The following is a 20613-nucleotide window of genomic DNA, read 5'->3' on the forward strand; positions in this document are numbered from 1 at the left end:
TAATCCATATGCAAATGAGAGGTTAAGTGCACAGAGGTTGCGCCCAAGCCACTCTGTACATCTTTGCTCTATCTGCATCCTCTGTCAGCCCTTCCCTTTCTGTTTTTATAGACAGGTCCAGGTTCTTTCACAGTCATCCCGCATCAAAAAGGAGAGGGAGCGGCAAACAGAAGAAGTAAGAGGTGCAATGTTGACCAGAGTGGCTTAGGCAGGGTTTAGTAATGACAGCCAGAGCCCTTTCTTGGCTTGGGAACTCTCATGTGGCACTTGTAAGCTCACATGGATAACAAGTCTTTGTTTCTCTGCAGTACCATATGTGTTTATCCCCTTCGCTACTAGCGCCATACATGTACAGCGCTGGAGAGATGTGTAAACATGAGGCCCGCTCACACGTGCAGCGGGCACCATGACCGGCAGATCTCTGCTGTTTCAAAGAGCAGGAAGATTGCGCTTCTGGGCTTTCTACCGATGCCCCGTGTGGCCAATAGGGGCGTCGGTAGTTGCGCTGAACACTTTCAGCCTTGCTGAAGAGGCCGAAAGTGTTCATGCTGCAATTCTTATTTTGGCCACCAGATGGTAGGTCAGGATAAGAAATTAGCAATTTCCAAACGCCATTTTAAAAATCCCTGATAGTATATAATGAAAAATTAAAAAAACATAATTTATAGGCTCATATATGAGCCACAAAATCATCACAAAAATTTTTTAGAAAAAAAATGTTAAAAAGATATATAAAAAATAAAAAAATATAAAAGTTTAAATCACCCCCCTTTCCGTAAAGTAAAAAAATAAATAACTAAATAACAATAACAATAATTATAAACATCATGGGTATCACTGTGACTGAAAACGGACATACTATTAAAATAGAAAAAAAAAATTCCAATACAGCAAATGGCGTAGTGAAAAAAAAGTTTACAATTATTTTTACACTATTTTGACATAGAGAACCTATACATATGGGTTATCGTTGTAATCGTACTGACCCAGAGAATGAAGGTCATGGGTCAGTTTTGCCGTAAATGAAACGCCGTGGGGACAAAACCTATGAAAAGATGGAGGAATTGCGTTTTTTATGCAAATTTATTTACCACTTGCCACTACATTTTATGCCATAAATAATGGTGGCATTAGAAAGTATAACCTGTCCCGCAAAAAATAAGCCCTCATACAGCTATGTGACCATAAATATAAAAAAGTTATGGCTCAAGGAAAATAGGGAAGAAAAATAAAAAACTCAAAAACAAAAAAACTCCGGTATCCTAAGGGTTAAAGGGATGATGTAAAAAATGAAAATCAAACATCATATAGTACATGGCAATCTCTATTTGAGAAAATTAGAACCAGACCAGCCCTGTACCTTAAATGGATCCATAGATCTTCCATTAATTACTCCAATTGCTCTACTAGATTTCTTTCAAGCTGGCAGCACTAAGGGTTAAGCCTTTCTCAGGGGATGTACTCATTCAGGAGGCGTGTATTTTAACTACTGGCAGCTGAAGGATGGAACTGAGCATGTGCAACCACCTCAGCGAGAAGGTAGACCGAAAGATAAGACTGCGCAATACAGATACATTTTATAGAATACCTCAGTGGCTATACTACATCTTTATTACATGCAATAACAAAAAGTATTCAGATCCAGGCAGTGGTTTGAAAAATGTAGAATATTTTTAATGGGACAACCCCTTTAATTCCCCTTCTCGGCTATGACTTTGGTTTATTAAGCATAAAACATCTGACAGGCTCCCTTTAAGGATAAAGTGCAGGTTTGTATTATTTTTATGACTTTTGAGGACTGTGAAATTGAATATCCTGCAACATGCAAAAAAAACCCTGTTATTAATGTCTTGCAGTTCAATAAAAATCCTAGCTGCCTCTCACCGAGAATACGTACAGAATAAATATTAAAATTGTAAGTAAACATCTTGTTTATTTACTCTGCATAGGTATCTGTACTGGATAGACTGCTGTGAGTATCCTCACGTTGGACGTGTTGCGATGGATGGCTCCAATCAAAGTGTTGTCATAGAAACGATGATTTCCAGACCAACAGCTTTGACAATAGATTATGTCAACAGACAAATTTACTGGGCTGACGAGAATCATATTGAATTCTCAGACATCAATGGATTCCATCGACATAAAGGTAGGTTACACAGGTTAATAAGGTCTACAATCCATGGTGTGTACACTCACCAAATATTAAAATGTAAGTGTAGAAATCTCCCCTCTCATTAATTGTGTGAGGATTTTTGAAAAGAATGTATAACATTTTTATATATTGATTTATTTATTTGTATTCTCTTTTATTCTCTTATTCATTTTTTTTCAAAGAATTTGTGTCCAATTTGGCCAAATCCAAACAAATCCAATCTAAATTCGACCTGAATCGAAAGTGCTCTGATTACATGAAAAAGTCTCTCTTGCTCCTCTTTCTCTCTCTTTCTCTTTCTTTTTCATTCTCATAATCAAAGAAATCAAAATTCAACTTTGGTAAAATCATGAATTTTAAAAAAAATTCGGGTTGAATTTCCAAATTTTGGAATGATTCAGCCTTTTGATTTTTTTTCCAGCATGTATACAATTTTGATAAATTCTCAGAAATATAGAGTCCAGGACAAAGTCTGTACTGCACACGAGGATGTTTTTATAAAAAAGATAAATAAATAAAAAACTGGCACTATATAGAAATAAACAGAACAAAAAATAACATGTCAAATTCTGTATGTTGGACAGAAAAATGTCCAACCACAGCAGGTACATTAAACTTGCACATTTTCTTAGCACATGTTCTCATCATCAGCACCATCAAAAACTGAGTTCATGCAGTGATTTTTCTTTACAGTTTTTCCACATAAGCTTTTTGTAACATTTCTAATGTGCTTTTAGGATATAGGGGATAAGGCATTTGAAAAGCTGCATGCATTTTACTGCAATTAGCCACTGTTTTGCAATTCAGTTTAATATTTATTTTTTATTTATTTTTTACAGGGGAAACACATTTTTGAAACATTTTTCACCTATATAAAGGTTCCACCAAAAACTATATTGCAAAAGTGTCTTTTCTATATTGCAAAAATGCATTTTCCCCTGCTTTTGAAAAGCATATAAAAACCTAAAAAAAAAAATGCAATAGACATGCTAGGAGCTATTGTTGAGTGAAGTCTTGAAAAATGTGATTACTTACTTTCTCACAAGTCACTTTCCATTGCATGGAGCGAACACAATGACGGCAATCGCCGCCGTCCCCAGTCATTTACCCTCTCAGCTGCCATGTTCAACATTAATTGCACCATCTGCGACTCACATTCAGCTGCTCAGGGGTTAATCAGGGGTAAAGAAAAAATGATGCTCACTTCATCCACTTGATCGCGGGGAGGCAGTCCTCTTCCATCTTGATTGAAAAAAACTAGCCAAAGGACCTGCGGCAAGTATGATGACCTCACCACATGATCATGCGGGGCTCAAGTGGGGATGTAATCATCGATGATGTCACCGCTCACTCCCCGTATGATCAGGAAGTGAGGTCATTACACTTGCCACAGGTCCTTTGGCAGGTTTTCTTTAATCAAGACGGGAAGGACGGCCTCTCTGCGATCAAGTGGACAAGGTGAGTATAATAAATTTTTTACTTTCAGCCACTATTTTAGGAAAAATTGATTAGTTACCGCAAAGTGCGAGATGATTTGCTTTCTTGAGAAATCAAATCTTTTTTTAAAATTTGGATCGAAGTCGACTTCGGATACTTCGATTGGCTCACCGCTATTAGGAGCAGTAACCGCATCCACTGAAGGTAACTGGTAGACTTTAATATTGCACAAGTCTCTGATAACTTAATTTACATTCTGCTGTCATTGTAAACTGAATGATGTAACGCTGAGCTATGCCGGTCTGTGGGCATGTGGGACTCTAAATTGTTCTGCTTTCAAGTCCCCTGCTTTTTGTATTTCCTGTTTACCAAATTGCTTGTGCATTTTAAGCAGATGTTTTAACTGAATTGAGTGAAGTCTGCTGAGACCCAGCAAATGTTATGTATCCGGAAGAGTTAGAGTAATGACATTTAAGCATAGATTTATACACAACAGCAGCAATAAGCGGTTGTGTCTGCCAAAACTTTACCAAAGTCACAGTGTACATCCCTACTGCTGTTTAGAAATTAATGGGTTGGGGAAAAAAAGTTTTAAATGTTTCACGGACGACCAAGAGGAACTTGTGGTGAGAGCTTCTCAATAGGAAGGTATTTTTCAAAAATTCGGATTTGTAAAGCTGCCCATAGGGTTACGACTTAATGATGCGGCAACTTGCAGCAGCCAATAATGGTAAGATTTTTCTGTAAAATCATCCGAACATGCAGGTGTGTGGCCTGGCCGCGTGCAGCCGGCCATATCTTTGGGCCAACTGTCAAACCCATGAAACTGCAATACCGTTTGGCCAACAGCTATGTCTCCTGACCTCATACACATGCTGCACAATAAGTTGGCAAGCATGTATGTGCATAGGAGAAAGCCTCCCGATAAAAAAAAAAATAATTGGGTGAAAAAATGTCACTTTGCCCAATCTTTGACTTCCTGTTGTTATCTGTTGGAGGAGACTCAGGAGCTCCCTATAAACATTAGATTGTTGGTCTGTTCCACCAAAAGTCGTGAAAATACAGAACCCCAAAATTATGAATAGCCATAATAAACATGAAGCCTTTTTCAAGCACTGTTTTCACAAGAGATAAGAGGTCCTGATGCCCCCACCTTATTTTCATGATATTTTCTATCTTGTGGCATCTGTGACGACATGTTCTCACAACTTAAATGTGGACAAGACCGAACTAGAATGGACCCTTCTCTCCAGGGACCCCATTTTTAAGTCACATACTTACTTCTATGTTACCAAGCTGCCATTTTAGCCTTTTTATGGAAGCACAGTGCCAATCCAGCTTTATTATAAAAGACAGGCTGGTTAATCTGGTAGAGTTTTTCAATAGGGTTGTGCATGAACAATCAGTCTGTCTCAAAAAGTCTAAACTGACAATGAGTTTAGGATAGAAAGGAGACAAAGTGGCTTGGCAGTATTCTGATTGCAGTTCAAATGATCAAAAATATGCATTTTGTGCTCAATGGAACGGTTCCCCGCAAACTCTTCAAAGCAATAGAGGGTATGCTTTAGTGCAAAGGTAATGGAGTGTGGACCTATAAATGGGCAATGGCATCTCCATTCCTCCCTATATAACCCTGCACTCTCAATCATCTCAGTAACAGCTGCCTAAAGTCTGTTATTGCTACTGTAAGATTTGCTTATCTTGACTCTGCAGTGAAATAAACACCCTTTACTGCTGTTAACCTTTCACTTACTAGTGATTATGATTAGGGATGAGTGAACCCGTGGAAATTCGGGGTTGTCGAGTTCGGACGAACTTCCATTCAAAGTTTGGGTTTGGGATCTTGACCATGAACCCAAACCCCATTGAAGTCAATAGGGACCCGAACGTACTCACTTTATTATTTTCTGTTACAACATGGTTATATCATAAAATAATATGATTCTTAAGACAGAATACAAAGCAATATGTCCATTTAGGCATTAAAAAAAAAAAAAACTCACCTCATCCACTTGATCACACTGCAGCAGCTTCTTCTATCTTCACTGAACAGGACCTACCAAAGGACATGAGTGATGACGTCACCACGTGGGAGAGTGCGGTAACGTCATCACGCACATGGCAAGTCTTTTGGCAGGTCCTGTTCATTGAAGATAGAAAAAGCGGCTGCTGTGCGATCAATTGGATGGGGTGAGTTGTTTTTTTAACCCCTAAATGGCCATATTGTTTTGCCTTCTGTCTTAAGAATGATACTATTTTATAAACATGTTATAACGAAAAATAATAAAATCATCCGAACACCGAACCCCAACCCAGACTTCAGTAAAAAAGTCCAGGTTTGGATCCAGGCACCCGAACTCACAAAGTTTGGTATGAACTCGAACTTTGCAGTTCAGGTTCGCTCATCCCTAATTATGATGACTGCATTAATTTAATTTTAGTGTAGCCTGCAAAATAAGATGATGTTTTTCAGTTGAGGGTGTACCCTATACACTTATAAGAAATAAACCAAAAATATAAGGTGCATATATAAAAAATCAAACCTTTTGAAAACATAATTATAGTTTGTTTTTTTTCCACTATGCATCTATAATAGAGATTTTCTTAATGTTCATTTATACTGAATTTGTGCTCTAACACCTTAACATTTTGCAGTTTTTTTTGAGAGCCAAGCTAATTACTTCTGCACTGGCTGATACAGATTCATACACACAGGTCGAGATTATGTTGCAAACTATTAAAAGCAATTAGCAAAAAGCGACGGAAAAGACAACCATTTTATTATTCATGCGTTATCAATGAGTTTTAGGCCAAGCACCAGTCATCCTTTTTACGTTTTTATGCACATTCGACATTGTGTATTTTATGGGTTGTTACTTTATAACAATTGAAAGGAGCTATTGTTTACAACACAATAAAAACTAATGGCAAGCAGAAAGTAAAGCCGGTTGCCATAGGGATCTATCTCAACCAGTAAAACATTGAATTACATTGCCTTTTCCAGCAGGCTTGACAGCTAGGATGATAATCATTGCACGTAGCTGGAACTCAACAGAAACCAACAATTATAGCACATTTTGACATAATGGATATTAGCTTTATAATATTTTTTACCTAATATGCCTAACTTATGGGATTATTGCCCCCAGCCTAGAGAAAGCTTGCCATTAGATATAATGACAGTTACTTAATACATATGTCTTTGTGTAGATATTGTTTTATAATAATATACAATTAATGGGAAAAGATCTCTTTAGAAAGTGAGCAGGAAAAAATAATACTTGGGTAATTTTTGCTTTGCTCTAGTTGTGGTGGGTGGTCATATGACAACCTACATGTTTATTTAAAATAAATATTTCAGTTTGACAAATTGCTTTAAAGTTGTGGATTCCCCAGATTAGGGTTAAAGGGGTTGTCCAGATTCAGAGCTGAACCTGGACATATCACCATCTTCGGCCCCCCTGATATGAGCATGGGAGCTTTTTTGTTTACAATGGCACACTGTTGAGCGTAGGCTTCCGCCTAGCAGTGTTCCCAGTGATGTCATCAGCTCTGATGGGCGGGCTTTAGCCCTGGCCTAGCCATTTTACAGGCTAGGGTATCGCTAAAGCCCACCCATTAGTGCTGTGACATCACCGGGCTCACTGCTGGGCTGAAACCTCCGCCTAGCAGTCCCTATGGAAAGCCTGGTATGTAATCGGAACTCCTAAAAACGCCTTTGCCCTGTGCGATTCAGCGCAGGGCATAGGAGATTATCGGAGCATGAAATGCTCTGATGCTCATGTCATGGGGGCCGAAGGGTTGAAATCGAAATATGTCCAGATTCAGCTTTGAACCTGGACAACCCCTTTAATCTTGGTATTTCACTTCCTGGTGCAGCAGGCCATCTCACAATCTGCTAAAACACCATTTATGTTAATTGTATCATAAGGAAAATTAAAGATGACCTGTCACCTCTCCTGACATGTCAGTATTAGTAGTTACTTGCATTCCCCATTTAATAAGAATTCTGGGGCACCTATTCTTATAAATCTATGTTGTGTCGTCCCTCCTGCTAGAACTTTACAAATAAATTGCCAGCAGTCTGCAGTAAAGGTACTGCTGGGTTTTACCAGTAGGAGCACATTCACACTTGAAGGTACCACTCCTTCAAGTGTATACTACAGACTAAACAAAAATCACAGAAAAATATTTTTTAAAAATTCTGCACGATGAAATAAATGAATATGCGGTTTTGCATGGTTACATTTATAAAATAAACATTACTGAAAAAAATGCACTAACACAAAACAGCTACTTAGTTACTAAACCAGTCATGCCTACAGAAGTGAAAGGTCTTCTTCAAACATCTCATAGTATCTATTTAAAGATAAGGTATTCCAAAATTATTTTAGTTTCAGCAATTAATGGTAGGTATGTAAAAGAGAAATAATTTGTTTTTATTTGTTTTATGTATTTTTTTCCCCAAAAATGATTGGGGTATATAGTGGAGGCACAAGCTTCCTACCTGTACAGACACTACAGTGGACTGTGTGTCCTTTATGGCAGTGGCAACTGGCAATAAATGGGAATGTCCATCAAATACTTTAACCTTAAAGAGGAAGTATAGCACATCTTAAGCCCCCCCCCCCCCCCCCCCCCCCGATTGACCACAGAGTGGCAGGAGAGTTGTATCAAGAAACCTTATCTGTGTGTATAGTGTATAGTGAGTTGTTATGCTACCTCCTCTAAAGGCCCATTTACAATGCCGATTATTAGGAACGCACGTTCCCCCAATAATCCGTCTGTATAAAGTTGATGCAGATCAACCAATGAACAAGCAAAACACTTGTTCATCGGGTGAAATCATCTGAGGTGCGGACACCTCAATCATCATTTCCGGACACTATATCATACTGTCTAAACAGCACTCTGCTTCCCAGGAACAATACTCTGCAGCCATCACTCATCCTCATACTATGGATAAGATCACTGCATGTTAATGCGGTCCTTCACCTCCACTTAACAAGCAGATGATTGTCGGGAAGTAACGCATTCTTCCTGACAAACAGCTGTTCCTCGTATCATTTAAATGCACCATAATCGTCCTGTCGTAAAACAGATCTGTCATCCATCAATAAATCCCTTCAATGATACTGAGATTACTTTGTTGACCTTGTCCTAGTCTATACAGTGAAGCTGTGCTAAAAATATGATTTTGCCATATTGTGGTTATACATTCCCTAAATCAGGGGTCCATTTATATCAGGTGAGGTTGGTTATCCTCTATCCTCGGTTGATGATGGTCAAGAACAGTAATGAATGGTAGATCTTTCTCAGTTTTCTCAAATGTCTAGCTCCTCTTTCGGATGTTATAATGCTTTCAAATATTTTCTGAATTTCTTTAACATAAAATGTATAACCTATTCATATGCAAATGCAGAGTAAAACAAAAGACTTGTATTTAAACGACAGGAAAAATTAAACTCTATTCATAATGATTATATTAATGCGCCTGTCAATCACACTGTGTAAATGTATATCTACATATCACAGTGACATCATAAAGGTAAACTGTTATTAAATAGAAAAGTTTTAATTGTTCTCATTGCCGGTTATTAAATTGAAAAGTCTCGATTGTTCTAATTGCCGATTCCTGTCCTTCAAACTTTTCTTCCACTCTTATCTAAAAAAAAAATCTAGTTTTCTAGAATAGTTACTAAAGGAAAGGAAGAATTTCCCACAGAGGCTTTTCAGGCAAGTACATATTCTTAAATTGATATGTTTTCGAATGTTTAAGTTTCAGCCTGAATACTTAAACAGATTTGCCTGGAATATCTTTGAATAACAAGTCAACTGGTGAAAAGTAATTTGAACTGTTGGATGGAAGTCAGAACTTGTTATTAGACAAGTAACATTGGCATCCGAATACTAATTTGTCATCAAGATGCCTGTGGTTAGCTGCAAACTTTAATTTGTAATTAACTTTCGACTTTGAATGTAAGCCCAATTAATAAAAATAAATAAAAAATTCTACTTTTTCTCCAATTTTAGTTAAAGCTTCCATTAGTCTATAGATTGTAGATTTACAAGAGCTTTTGTCATTAGTAGGAGATATTTTATGATACCAAATATTTTATGTTGTCTCGGTGCTCCATTATAACATGACAGCAGTAGGTCCAAAATGATTTTTCATACCCTATAAAACCTCAGGGATATTTAATAATCTCATATAAGTTTTTTTTTCAATGTAATGAAAGTTTTGCTTTGTTCAGACTTGATCAAATTGTTCCTGAAAAGGTAAATTGTGAATTTAGCGTTGAAGAAAAGTTCTGACAAAAAAAGTAAAAAAAGGTTTTTGATTTTTTTTCTCTTATAAATTGAATTTCTTTAAAAGGGTGTACCAGGATTTTAACATCGACAGCCTGTCCTCAAGATAAGCCATCAATATTTGAATGGAGGGGGCTAATCAACCGCCACTCAGATGTTACCGAGTAGCTCCAGTGCTGGAATGTGGTGCCAGAGCTGGACAGCTCTGTCCATTGTGTAGTGGAGCTCAAAGCTGAAGCACTGCTCACATTGAAGTAAATGGTAATCAATGCCTTCCACTACACAGCTGGATCTGTGTTCTTCCGGCACCTATTTCCAATGCCATGACTACTCAGTAACAGCTGATCAGTGTGGGTGTGGCTTGTTGGACCCCCAAAAATCAGATATTAATGACCTATCCTGAGGATGGGCTATCAATCTAAAATTTCTGGAATGGCCCTTTAAAAAATCTGTTTTATATACTTTATAAGAGAAGTAGCACCAAGTTGGAGCCAGAGCTACTCTGTAACAGCTGATCAGCAGGGTGTTAGGTTCTCGCTGATCAGATATTAATTACATATCCTGAGGATAGGTCATCAATCCTAAAATCCTGAAGTACCCCTTTTAAAGGGGTTGTCTAGTAAAAAAACAGTTTCATATACTTTAGGAGAAGTTAATATAAGGGAGAATATTCTTCTACATAGAATCCTCCGACATTAGAGAGAGGTAACAAAGACATCACCTATTCTGGGGTCCAGTCCCGTCCTGCATAAAACAGACAACCCATTGATGTGAATGTAATGCTACATTTCCCCTGTGGTGGTGCTGCAAGGAAATTATACACTTAAAGAAGCACTCCCAGTTAATTTTCAGTGCAGAATGGGCAATTATTAAAAAAATAAAATAGAGGCTCTTGTGCATACCTGTTTCTATTTGACATGTAATTTGTGGGTTTTCAGCCATCTTGGCTTCTTCCCCTCAGATATGTTTTTTCTAATAAATCCTACATTTTCCATCATGCATTGCTTTGGGTGCAGAGTCTCACCTCACAGTTCAGAGGGCAGCCATCACAGATCAGTGACACAGTTGCTGCCCCCCTCATTTTGCAGGGTCTCAGTGTTTTCCTATTTGATGCAGCTCAAACCTGTCTGCCCTCCCTGTCGTGTCATCTCTCGTTCCCCTCACAGAACTACCCTGGAGAGTCAGCACACACAGATGAAATAGACAGGCAGTGTGAGTTAGGAGCTAATCACAGTATACACTCACTCACTTAAAGTATATCACCACTCCTGATCCTTTACATAGAGGAGACATTATAGGGCTCATTTACTATACTGAAATACGTCTTAATTAGACGTATTTCAGGCGCTGATGGTCCTGCAACTTCGCCGCGCACATTCCAGGTCTAAAATTGTAGGCGGGGACAAGGAAAGGAATGGGCCGGCAACATTTTCTACGCCTGTTTTAGGCATAGAAAATTGTCTAAATATAAGACAGCTTAGAAACCTCTTCATATCTGCAGCGGATCTTCCACCAGGACAGGGCCTTTATTTAGACCAGTGTCTAAAATGCCAGTCTTAATAAATGTGCCCCTATATCTTAGGGATATAAAAAGTAAGATGGAGGATGGAGAGAGCTTTAAAGAGGGATTTGATAGGTGATGATATAATCCTGTAATTCATAGGAAGTCAGACACAGGGGAGAGACTGAGTTCCTGTTTACACATTAGAGCAAGCTCTTGGCTGCAGGTCAGACTTGAGGTCACATGTAGAGATGAGCAAATTTTACAAAACTTTGATTTGGTTGCTTTGTCGAATTTCACAAAGAAATTTGCTTTGTGACAAATTTCTTTGTAAGTAGATGCCCCTCAGATGCCGCATTCATCTCTGAATATGGCATCTGAGATATAAAAATTAGGGCTTTCAGGCGTTAATCTTCAATCAAGATGGCTGCAGTGGCCTCCTTATGGTCAAAAAGATGAGGTTAGTATTTTTTTTTTAACCACAATTTCAGGAAAAATTAATTTTCTACCACGAAGAACGAGGAAATTCAACTTCATGGCGAATCAAATTTTCCCTAAAATTCTGATCAAAGTCAACTTTGGATACTTTGATTCGCTCAACACTAGTCACATGACCAGGTTTTCATAATGAAAAGGTTCAAAATTTATGGATACAACTGAGTTGATACTGGAGGTGAGATTGAGTTCATATCACCGTTTAGCTTTCCGTTCTTCTGATCCATCAGAAGAAGAAAGAGAGGAAAAAAAACAGGATCCTGTAAAAGAACGGATCCTGTTGAATCAGTTGTCATTCATTTGATAAATTTTTTAGATGGGAAAAAAAGTTCTGAAAGCAGTACCTTTGTTTCTTTAAAAAAAAAAAACTGATCTCAGACGGAAATGGCTTAAATGGATGACATCTGATGTAACAGGATACTTTTTTTTATTGGATTCTGTAAAAAAAAACGGGTCCTATGCAATCCTATGCATAACTGATGCAACAGGATCTATTTTTTGCAAGATCCTGTTTTTTTTTACTCTCTCTTTTCTTCTGACGGATCAGACTAACAGAAAGCTAAGCGGTGATGTGAATGCACCTTTAGCAATATATGTAAAATGAAAAAAAAAAAGAAAAAGTGTTTCTATAAAGGAGTATTTTCCCATAGATTGCAGCCTATTGTGGGTTTCCTAGCAGGAAGACATTTTGAAATCTGCTGATGATCAAAGGACTCTTCTAAGGGCCCATTTACACAGGGCGATATCACTGTGCAATGACCTGGAATAAGCATTCATGTGATTATTTCATTGTAGAAAATAGATTACTGTGTTACTGAGTTTCCTTAGCTCTGCGATAGGAGTTACTGAAACTGCGGAGCACCGACCCCCTTCTTAGTAACAATGAGATGGGACAATCCCTTTAATGAAACAAGTTATTTAAATCAATTATTTTAAATAAAATTTGAGGGGGAAAAACCTCCAACAAAGCACTATTCTATAACATTTAGAGAAAAAGTACACAAGTTTAATAAAGGGATGCCATTTTTAAGATTCAAAAACATTGATTACAAACAGGGTTGATTACGGATGAGCGAATTGATTCTAAACAAATCAAATTTGTAGCCAACTGGTAAAAAAAATCTGGATTCTAACAAATCCTAAACTTTGTTAATTGCTTTCGGACGAATCACCCAAAATAGTGGCCACTGTTTACGGGTCAAAAAACGGAGAAAAAGACAACTGCCACCGAAAATTGATTTGAGTGTCATAAATGACTTTCCAAGGGAATAGGGGCACTTTCGATCTGGGTCAAATGTATTTGGAGGACCAAATCAAATCTGATGACCAGTTCTTAAGAGTCAGACCCAAAATGAATTCAAGAAATTTGCTCATCTCTAGTGTTAATGTCAAGCACTGTACTACAACCATATCTGAAGTGGTACTATATCATTGACGTGGTGAGAAATTTGTTAAAAGAACGTTCAGGGTCTACAATGAATTCTACATGAAAATCCAAAGCATCTATTAAATATTTAACTCGCCATTTGTTTTGCAGGTTGTAATTCAGGTAATGTGCTTGTTAGCTAAAGTGGATCATTTTCTTCCTGGTGGTTGGCCGCACACAGCCTATAAGCAGCAGGGTGAAGTTTTGCATTTAATCCTGGTTAACATTAACTACCAACATAAAGAAGTCAATGATCCTAAGAGATTGTCGCTGTTATTATTCAAACAACGTTGCATCTATTTGACTTTTCACTATTTAATATTTTAGTTAGTTGCCTCCTACATTAATCTTATCATTTTGTATTATAGTACCCATCCAAGAGGTCCAGGGTGTGATAGCATTAACATTGTTTGAAGACTACATCTACTGGACGGACGGCAAAACCAAGTCTCTGAGCCGAGCCCACAAAACCTCAGGAGCAAACAAGACAATACTGCTTAACTCTTGGCATACCATATCAGATATTGAAGTATACCATGCTTATCGGCAGCCTGACGGTGATTGTTACTTTAATTTACATTGTATACAATGTGTCATTTGAATATTTATTGTAAGATTCAAACTTGCTTCTTTCAAACCGTTCCTATGTTCCATGGTAATTATCCAGTTTTGGAAACAATGTTTGCAATATCTCCTTGAGCCTTCGACCCTGGGGAAATATTTAGAAGTAAGTTAGAAACAAAATCAAAGTTATTTTGAAGGTGTTTTCTGGAATTTCTAAAATATCACAAAAATTGTTGAACAGTTAGATGTAGACAAATGTCATAACATAGATATGAAATTGAGTCCAAGTACTTGGCTTGGTTACATACGTAATGTGTATGAGGGAGTGCCATAGACGGTCTTCTCTATCTATCAAACCTGTCTCAGAACAAAAAATGCCATGATACCTAGAACAAAGTATTAATTTTAGTACTATGTTTGGATGTTATCTACCAATAATACATGGGCGCTACTCCTGCATTGCATTAAAAAGCTTATGGCCTGAGAAGCTCTTCCATCAGAGGAAGATCTATTCCTTCACTTAGTTTTCTTATTGGGAGAAATTAAGTAACCACCTTAGATTTGAGTTAGTGCCTGGTAGACAAGTGTCTGGAAACGTTACGCCTGTCCCGTTGTTCCAGGTCTGTACGGGACAGAGCTTAACTAAAGGAGTGGAATGGTGTCAATTACAGTCAACGGTGTTCCTACACAAAGGTTCTGTAATTTTTCCTGGATTATTCATACAGCCTAAACTAAGAAAAGGCCTCAAGGAAAAAACATACCTTAGATGAAAGAAAGGATATTGTCATGATAACTGCTGATGATGCTGTTTTATTCACTTCAGTGTCTCTTTAAGAAACAGTAACTAATGGTGCAGATACCTAGAACAAAGAGTAATTCCAATTAGGGCTTCTCTTTAATAACCTCAAAGTGAAGTTTCACCTTTAAGGGCTCATACAAACTTATTTTGTGTCTGTTCCATTTTTTTTTTTTTTTTTGCGGCCCGTATGCGGAACCATTCACTTCAATGGAGCTGCATTAAAATACAAAAATGATTCTGTGTGCATTCCGTTTCCATATATCCGCATGGCCATTCCGACAAAAAATACAACATGTCCTATTATTGTCCGCATTACGGACAAGGATAGAACTGTTCTATTGGGGCTGGCTGTTCCTTTCTGCAAAATGTAGAAAGCACACGGCCGGTATCCATGTGTAGTGATGAGCGGCAGGGGCAATATTCTAATTCGTGAAGAATTCAAGGAGTGCAGGCTGTAGATAGAGATAAAAGCATGCACAAGGCAGTTTGCAGGGGGAAGACAGCAGTACCCTGGATTCAGTATGTATTACTGGTAGAGTCACTTCCCCTATGAGAAAAGTCTAAAAATAGGAGCAGGTTACAAAGTGAATATCAGGGGGTCTGAAAATTAATGAAGGAATGAAGACTGCTGTAAGAAACTTACCTGTCCGGGCTCCAGCTCTACTATCCTCAGCTTGGGCACCCAAGGTCGGGAGAGTCGCACTGCTGAGCAATATCCCCTAGCAACACGGCTGCTTCCTTAGTTGCAAAGCGCAATGCTCTTCTTTCTCCCCGAAACAACTGTGCGCTAGGAGAGACGACTGAAATACAGCCCATCTGCTCAATTACATGCTCTGCTGTTAGGCTGACCTATGGAAGAGTCAGGTCACCGGACCAATCAGGTTCTGGTCTAGGGACCTGGCTCTCTATTTAAACTCCCTATTGTATTTGACTTGTGCCAGTAGTACGTGTAATAATCACCGGTCGGCACTGCGGTTCGGGTGGTAGCGTAGTGGTGCACGTGTCCAAGGGCTGCCGTCCCGGATAACCGCAATAAGAAAGGACTGGCACTCACGTAAAGTAGCTTTTAAGATACTTGATTTTTTTTCCACATACAAGTGACGCGTTTCAGCACAGAGCGTGCCTTCAGAATGCAGTCTGATGAAGGCACGCTCTGTGCCGAAACACTTCACTTGTATGTGACAAATAAATCAAGCATCTTAAAAGTTACTTTACGTGAGTGCTGGTCCTTTCCTATTGCTATTGCCAGTAATAGTTTTTTGCGGCTCACTAGCATTTACTCCATTCTCCCTTGTTCCTGTGTTCCTGATTGCTTCCTGTGTTTCAGACCTCGGCTTGTCTTGGACCCTCACATTTTGGTACCTTGTAGCTTGTCTGGTTTTGACCTATTTTTTGTCAACTTTGCCTTATTGTGTTTGTCTGTCTGTGTGTTTGTTTCTCCGTCTCTGAATTAGTAGTGTAGGGTCTGTCGACCAGTTGTGGTCCTGCTGCTTAGGGCTTGTACTACAATTAGGTAGGGACAGCAGAGTGGTTCAGTTCAGGGCCTCACTGTCCTTGTCCTTTGTTACGCGACAGGCATTACAACTGCAGCATTTTTTTTTTTTCAAGGTAACCACTAACCTATATAGAAATATTTTTTTTCCATATGGTATCCATAGCCTTGCAGAGGATCTGGAGCTTTGAAACAGAAAAAAATGGGCCAGAGTCAATCTGCACAGATATTAATATCTATGTCATTGCTATATCTAATTGATGTATCATCATTGCTGAATAGGAAGCAATCATTTCTAAGTTAGCAGGCTGGATTCTTACAACAATGTGGTTCAACCCCTGAAATAGATGCTTGCACTGCCTGCGCAGGTGACAGGTCGACGTTAATTTGAATGTACTATCTGCCAAAGCAGCAACTAAATTATCAGGCAGAGCAACTAAATTGTCACTTTAAATTTCTCTTGAGAAGAAATAAAGTAAATAGTAACATTCATGCAGAAGTTCGACATTTTAATGAACAGTTTAAATGTGAATAAATCTCTGCATGTTGCTATGTGGAACCCAGCTCTAATCCTTCATTTCCTGATGTAGGCAGCGTGCAGGTGTACCTTCATCTGTATGCATCCTGACTCACTTGATGGTGTCCTAAATGGCTTTTTATGTAGTGTGCGAGTAGCGCTCTGTTATCCCAGTGCCATAGCAACCATTTTATTAACGACTGGATACATGTCCTTGTCATAATGCATTCCGTGTAATTTTTTTATTAGGTTCCTTCTTCTGTTTAAAGTGTCTTATTAAAGAATTCAATTAACTTTATATGCGTGGAAATATGATGTATTATGCCATTGTCTTTGTAGTGCCTGACCACCCTTGTAAAATTAACAACGGAGACTGCAGTCACTTATGTCTATTATCGCCCCACCGGTCACACACCTGTGCCTGCCCCACTAATTTTTACCTCTCGGAAGATAATAAGACATGCCTGTCTAACTGTACCGCCAGTCAGGTGAGTTCTTCTGAGATGAAATGAGCTGGTGCAAGGTGTTATCGTGTCTTCTACTTTTTTTACCCACTTTGTTCTCACTTGAACTGAAACATTCTGTATTTGCCTGTTATCACTGCATGAAATTCTTTTAAAGAGAAATGCTACTAAGATATGAAAACTTTCAGTCTGTCCAAGTTAGTGTTATGGTATTTATATTTTTGTATATGAGGAGCTGTATGATAGAAATTATATTCCTCTTCATAAGGGCCAGTATTATAGCAGTTATATTATTGTATATAAGGAACAGTATTATAGTAGTTATATTCTTGTACATAGGAGCAGTATTATAGTAGTTATATTCTTATACATTGGAGGCAGTATTATAGTAGTTATATTCTTGTACATAGGAGACAGTATTATAGTAGTTATATTCTTGTACATAGGAGCAGTATTATACTAGTTATATCCTTGTATATAGGAGGCAGTATTATAGTAGTTTTATTCTTGTACATAGGAGGCAGTATTATAGTAGTTATATTCTTGTACATAGGAGCAGTATTATAGTAGTTATATTCTTTTACATAGGAGCAGTATTATAGTAGTTATATTCTTGTACATAGGAGCAGTATTATAGTAGTTATATTCTTGTACATAGGAGCAGTATTATAGTAGTTATATTCTTGTACATAGTAGCAGTATTATAGCAGTTATATTCTTGTACATAGGAGCAGTATTATAGTAGTTATATTCTTGTACATAAAAGCAGTATTATAATAGTTATATTCTTGTACATAGGAGGAGCATTATAGCAGTTATATTCTTGTACATAGGAGGCAGTATTATAGTAGTTATATTCTTGTACATAAGAGCAATATTATAGTAGTTATATTCCTGTACATAGGAGCAGTGTTATAGTAGTTATATTCTTGTACATAGGAGCAGTATTATAGTAGTTATATTCTTGTACATAGGAGCAGTATTATAGTAGTTATATTCTTGTACATAGAAGCAGTATTATAGTAGTTATATTCTTGTACATAAAAGCAGTATTATAATAGTTATATTCTTGTACATAGGAGGCAGTATTATAGTAGTTATATTCTTGTACATAGAAGTATTATAGTAGTTATATTTTTGTACATAGGAGCAGTATTATAGTAGTTATATTCTTGTACATAGGAGGCAGTATTATAGTAGTTATATTCTTGTACATAGGAGCAGTATTATAGTAGTTATATTCTTGTACATAGGATCAGTATTATAGTAGTTATATTCTTGTACATAGGAGCAGCATTATAGTAGTTATATTCTTGTACATAGGAGGCAGTATTATAGTAGTTATATTCTTATACATAAGAGCAGTATTATAGTAGTTATATTCTTGTACATAGGAGCAGTATTATAGTAGTTATATTCTTGTACATAGGAGCAGTATTATAGTAGTTCTATTATTGTACATAAGAGCAGTATTATAGTAGTTATATTCTTGTACATAGGAGGCAGTATTACAGTAGTTATATTCTTGTGCATATGTGGTAGTATTATAATAGTTATATTCTTGCAAATAAAGAGCAAAAACATATGTTGCACACTTCAATATTTGACCTCGTTCCCACTTAAGTGATTTGGTCAGTGAATTCCATCAGTGATTTGTGAGCCAAAACCAGGTGCGGGTCAGAAACACAGAACAAGTACAAATCTTTCTATCATACCATATCTCTCTATCTGTAGCCTCTGCTTCTGGTTTTGGTTCACAGTCACTGATGGAAATCACTGATCAAATTACTTTGTGAACTAGGCCTTACCTTGCTGTAAATAGGATGTGTAAGAAGCAGTCGCACAGCATGATAAAAAATGTGTGGTTAACAGGTGCTCTGTACAGCGCACAGATCACATCTTCCTTGCATTCTTCTATCTCCCCTGACTTAGCTGGAAGCCAGTGACGTTATGGCAGTGAGCAAAATGCAAGAAGAGAACGTCTAGCATTTAAAACCCTTTGCTCAAGGCAGTTCTCAATTTAAACATCTCATTTACACCTAGAGATAGGAGAAAGCAAAGGGTTAACAAGCAGAGTAGCATTCTGTTTGGGTTAAGTTTTTCAGGTTGATAAATTGAATTCCCAAGGGAAGAAAATATATTCATGGACTGATGGTTGTATCTTAGCCTTGCCTCCTTCATATAAACGTTTACAAGGGAATAAAATAACTTGCACATTTTTATTAGCTGGAGGAGACTTATTTTCCTCTGTGCTAAAAAAAAAAAAAAACAGGAAAAAAAAAAGAATTAAGATAACTTATTACATTATAATGTGCAAATTCGTAAAAGTTCATTAAAATTGGATAAATATTTTATGTATTCAGTCCTGGATCTAATTCTCTGGTACCATAATATACTGTACCGCTGCTTAGAATCAATTTTTGCAGTTACAGAATAATTTTCACTCAGCGGCTGAATCCTTCAAGCAGGTGTCTCTTCGCTTTTTCATTACTAATTCCCTTAAAGGATAATCACATCCAAAATGTGAATTCAGCAGAAATAAACTCAAATAATGAATAATAAAATCGGAGATGAAAAGGTTTTATCCAGTTTCTGACAATTTGTCTTAAACTCCCAGGCTTTGTCTGAAAGTTAAATGGATAAGAGTCCTTCCTATAACATTCAAGTCTATCCCCAGGCTACACCCTAAGGGCCTGTGTTGTATGGGACCATAATATGTCACTCCTACATATAATATGGGCCTGTGCTGTACATCCACGGGAGTTTTTTCTCCAATACATGACATATAAGTTCGATATGGTGCCTCACATCCCTGCACATGTCCTAGTCAACATTGACTGAGAATATCCTCAGCTGGTCATGCCCAGCTTGAAAACCGGGTGTTAGAGGAAATGCAAATCATGGAGGAGGTTTACAAGGGTTGGCCAGTTTCTTATAGTTACAAAGCAGTATAGAGAGTATCAAAGAGTATCCAGCTGGTGAAAACCAGAGATCAGAGGGTAAGTCCAACACAGATGTATATCTAGAATTAGCATGTGTCCAATTGTCACTCACCACTACCCAACCTGGGATACAAGTGTAAATAGGTCTTCCTTACAGTAGAAACCAATGATAGCCTTGTAAAAGTCCACTCCTCAATATTGAAAATATCTGCAATGTCCTCCAGGCAGGTTTCAAAAACCAACAAACACGTCAATTTCAGACCGCAATCGCAGGACTAGATGACACAAAGAGAGGGATAAATAGTGCAGACCATAGGGAAAGTTTAAAAATCGGCATTTTTAATCTCCATACTCATAAAGGTAAGATAAGATACAAGATAAGTATATCAAACATTCGAGACACTGTTTTTCAGTCCGACCCTGGTTTTGCCACCTTCGGCTTCTTCCAGGGCATGTTTGATATGCTTATCTTGTTTGTACCTTTGTGACTATGGAGATTAAAAATGCTGATT

The 20613-nt window shown here is 37.7% G+C and overlaps 1 protein-coding gene across 1 annotated transcript in view; it reads left to right on the forward strand.

Annotated features, from left to right (window-relative positions):
* Positions 1-20613, forward strand: part of LRP1B (LDL receptor related protein 1B) — a 1344280-nt gene that overhangs the window by 1126255 nt on the left and 197412 nt on the right. The window contains exons 61-63 of the mRNA XM_040441523.1: positions 1950-2149; positions 13692-13880; positions 17035-17183. Of these exons, the coding sequence (XP_040297457.1) occupies positions 1950-2149; positions 13692-13880; positions 17035-17183 (538 nt within the window). The remainder of the gene's footprint in view (positions 1-1949; positions 2150-13691; positions 13881-17034; positions 17184-20613) is intronic.

The sequence above is a fragment of the Bufo bufo genome, chromosome 7 (assembly GCF_905171765.1).
Source record: "Bufo bufo chromosome 7, aBufBuf1.1, whole genome shotgun sequence".
NCBI classification, from domain to species: Eukaryota; Metazoa; Chordata; class Amphibia; order Anura; family Bufonidae; genus Bufo; species Bufo bufo.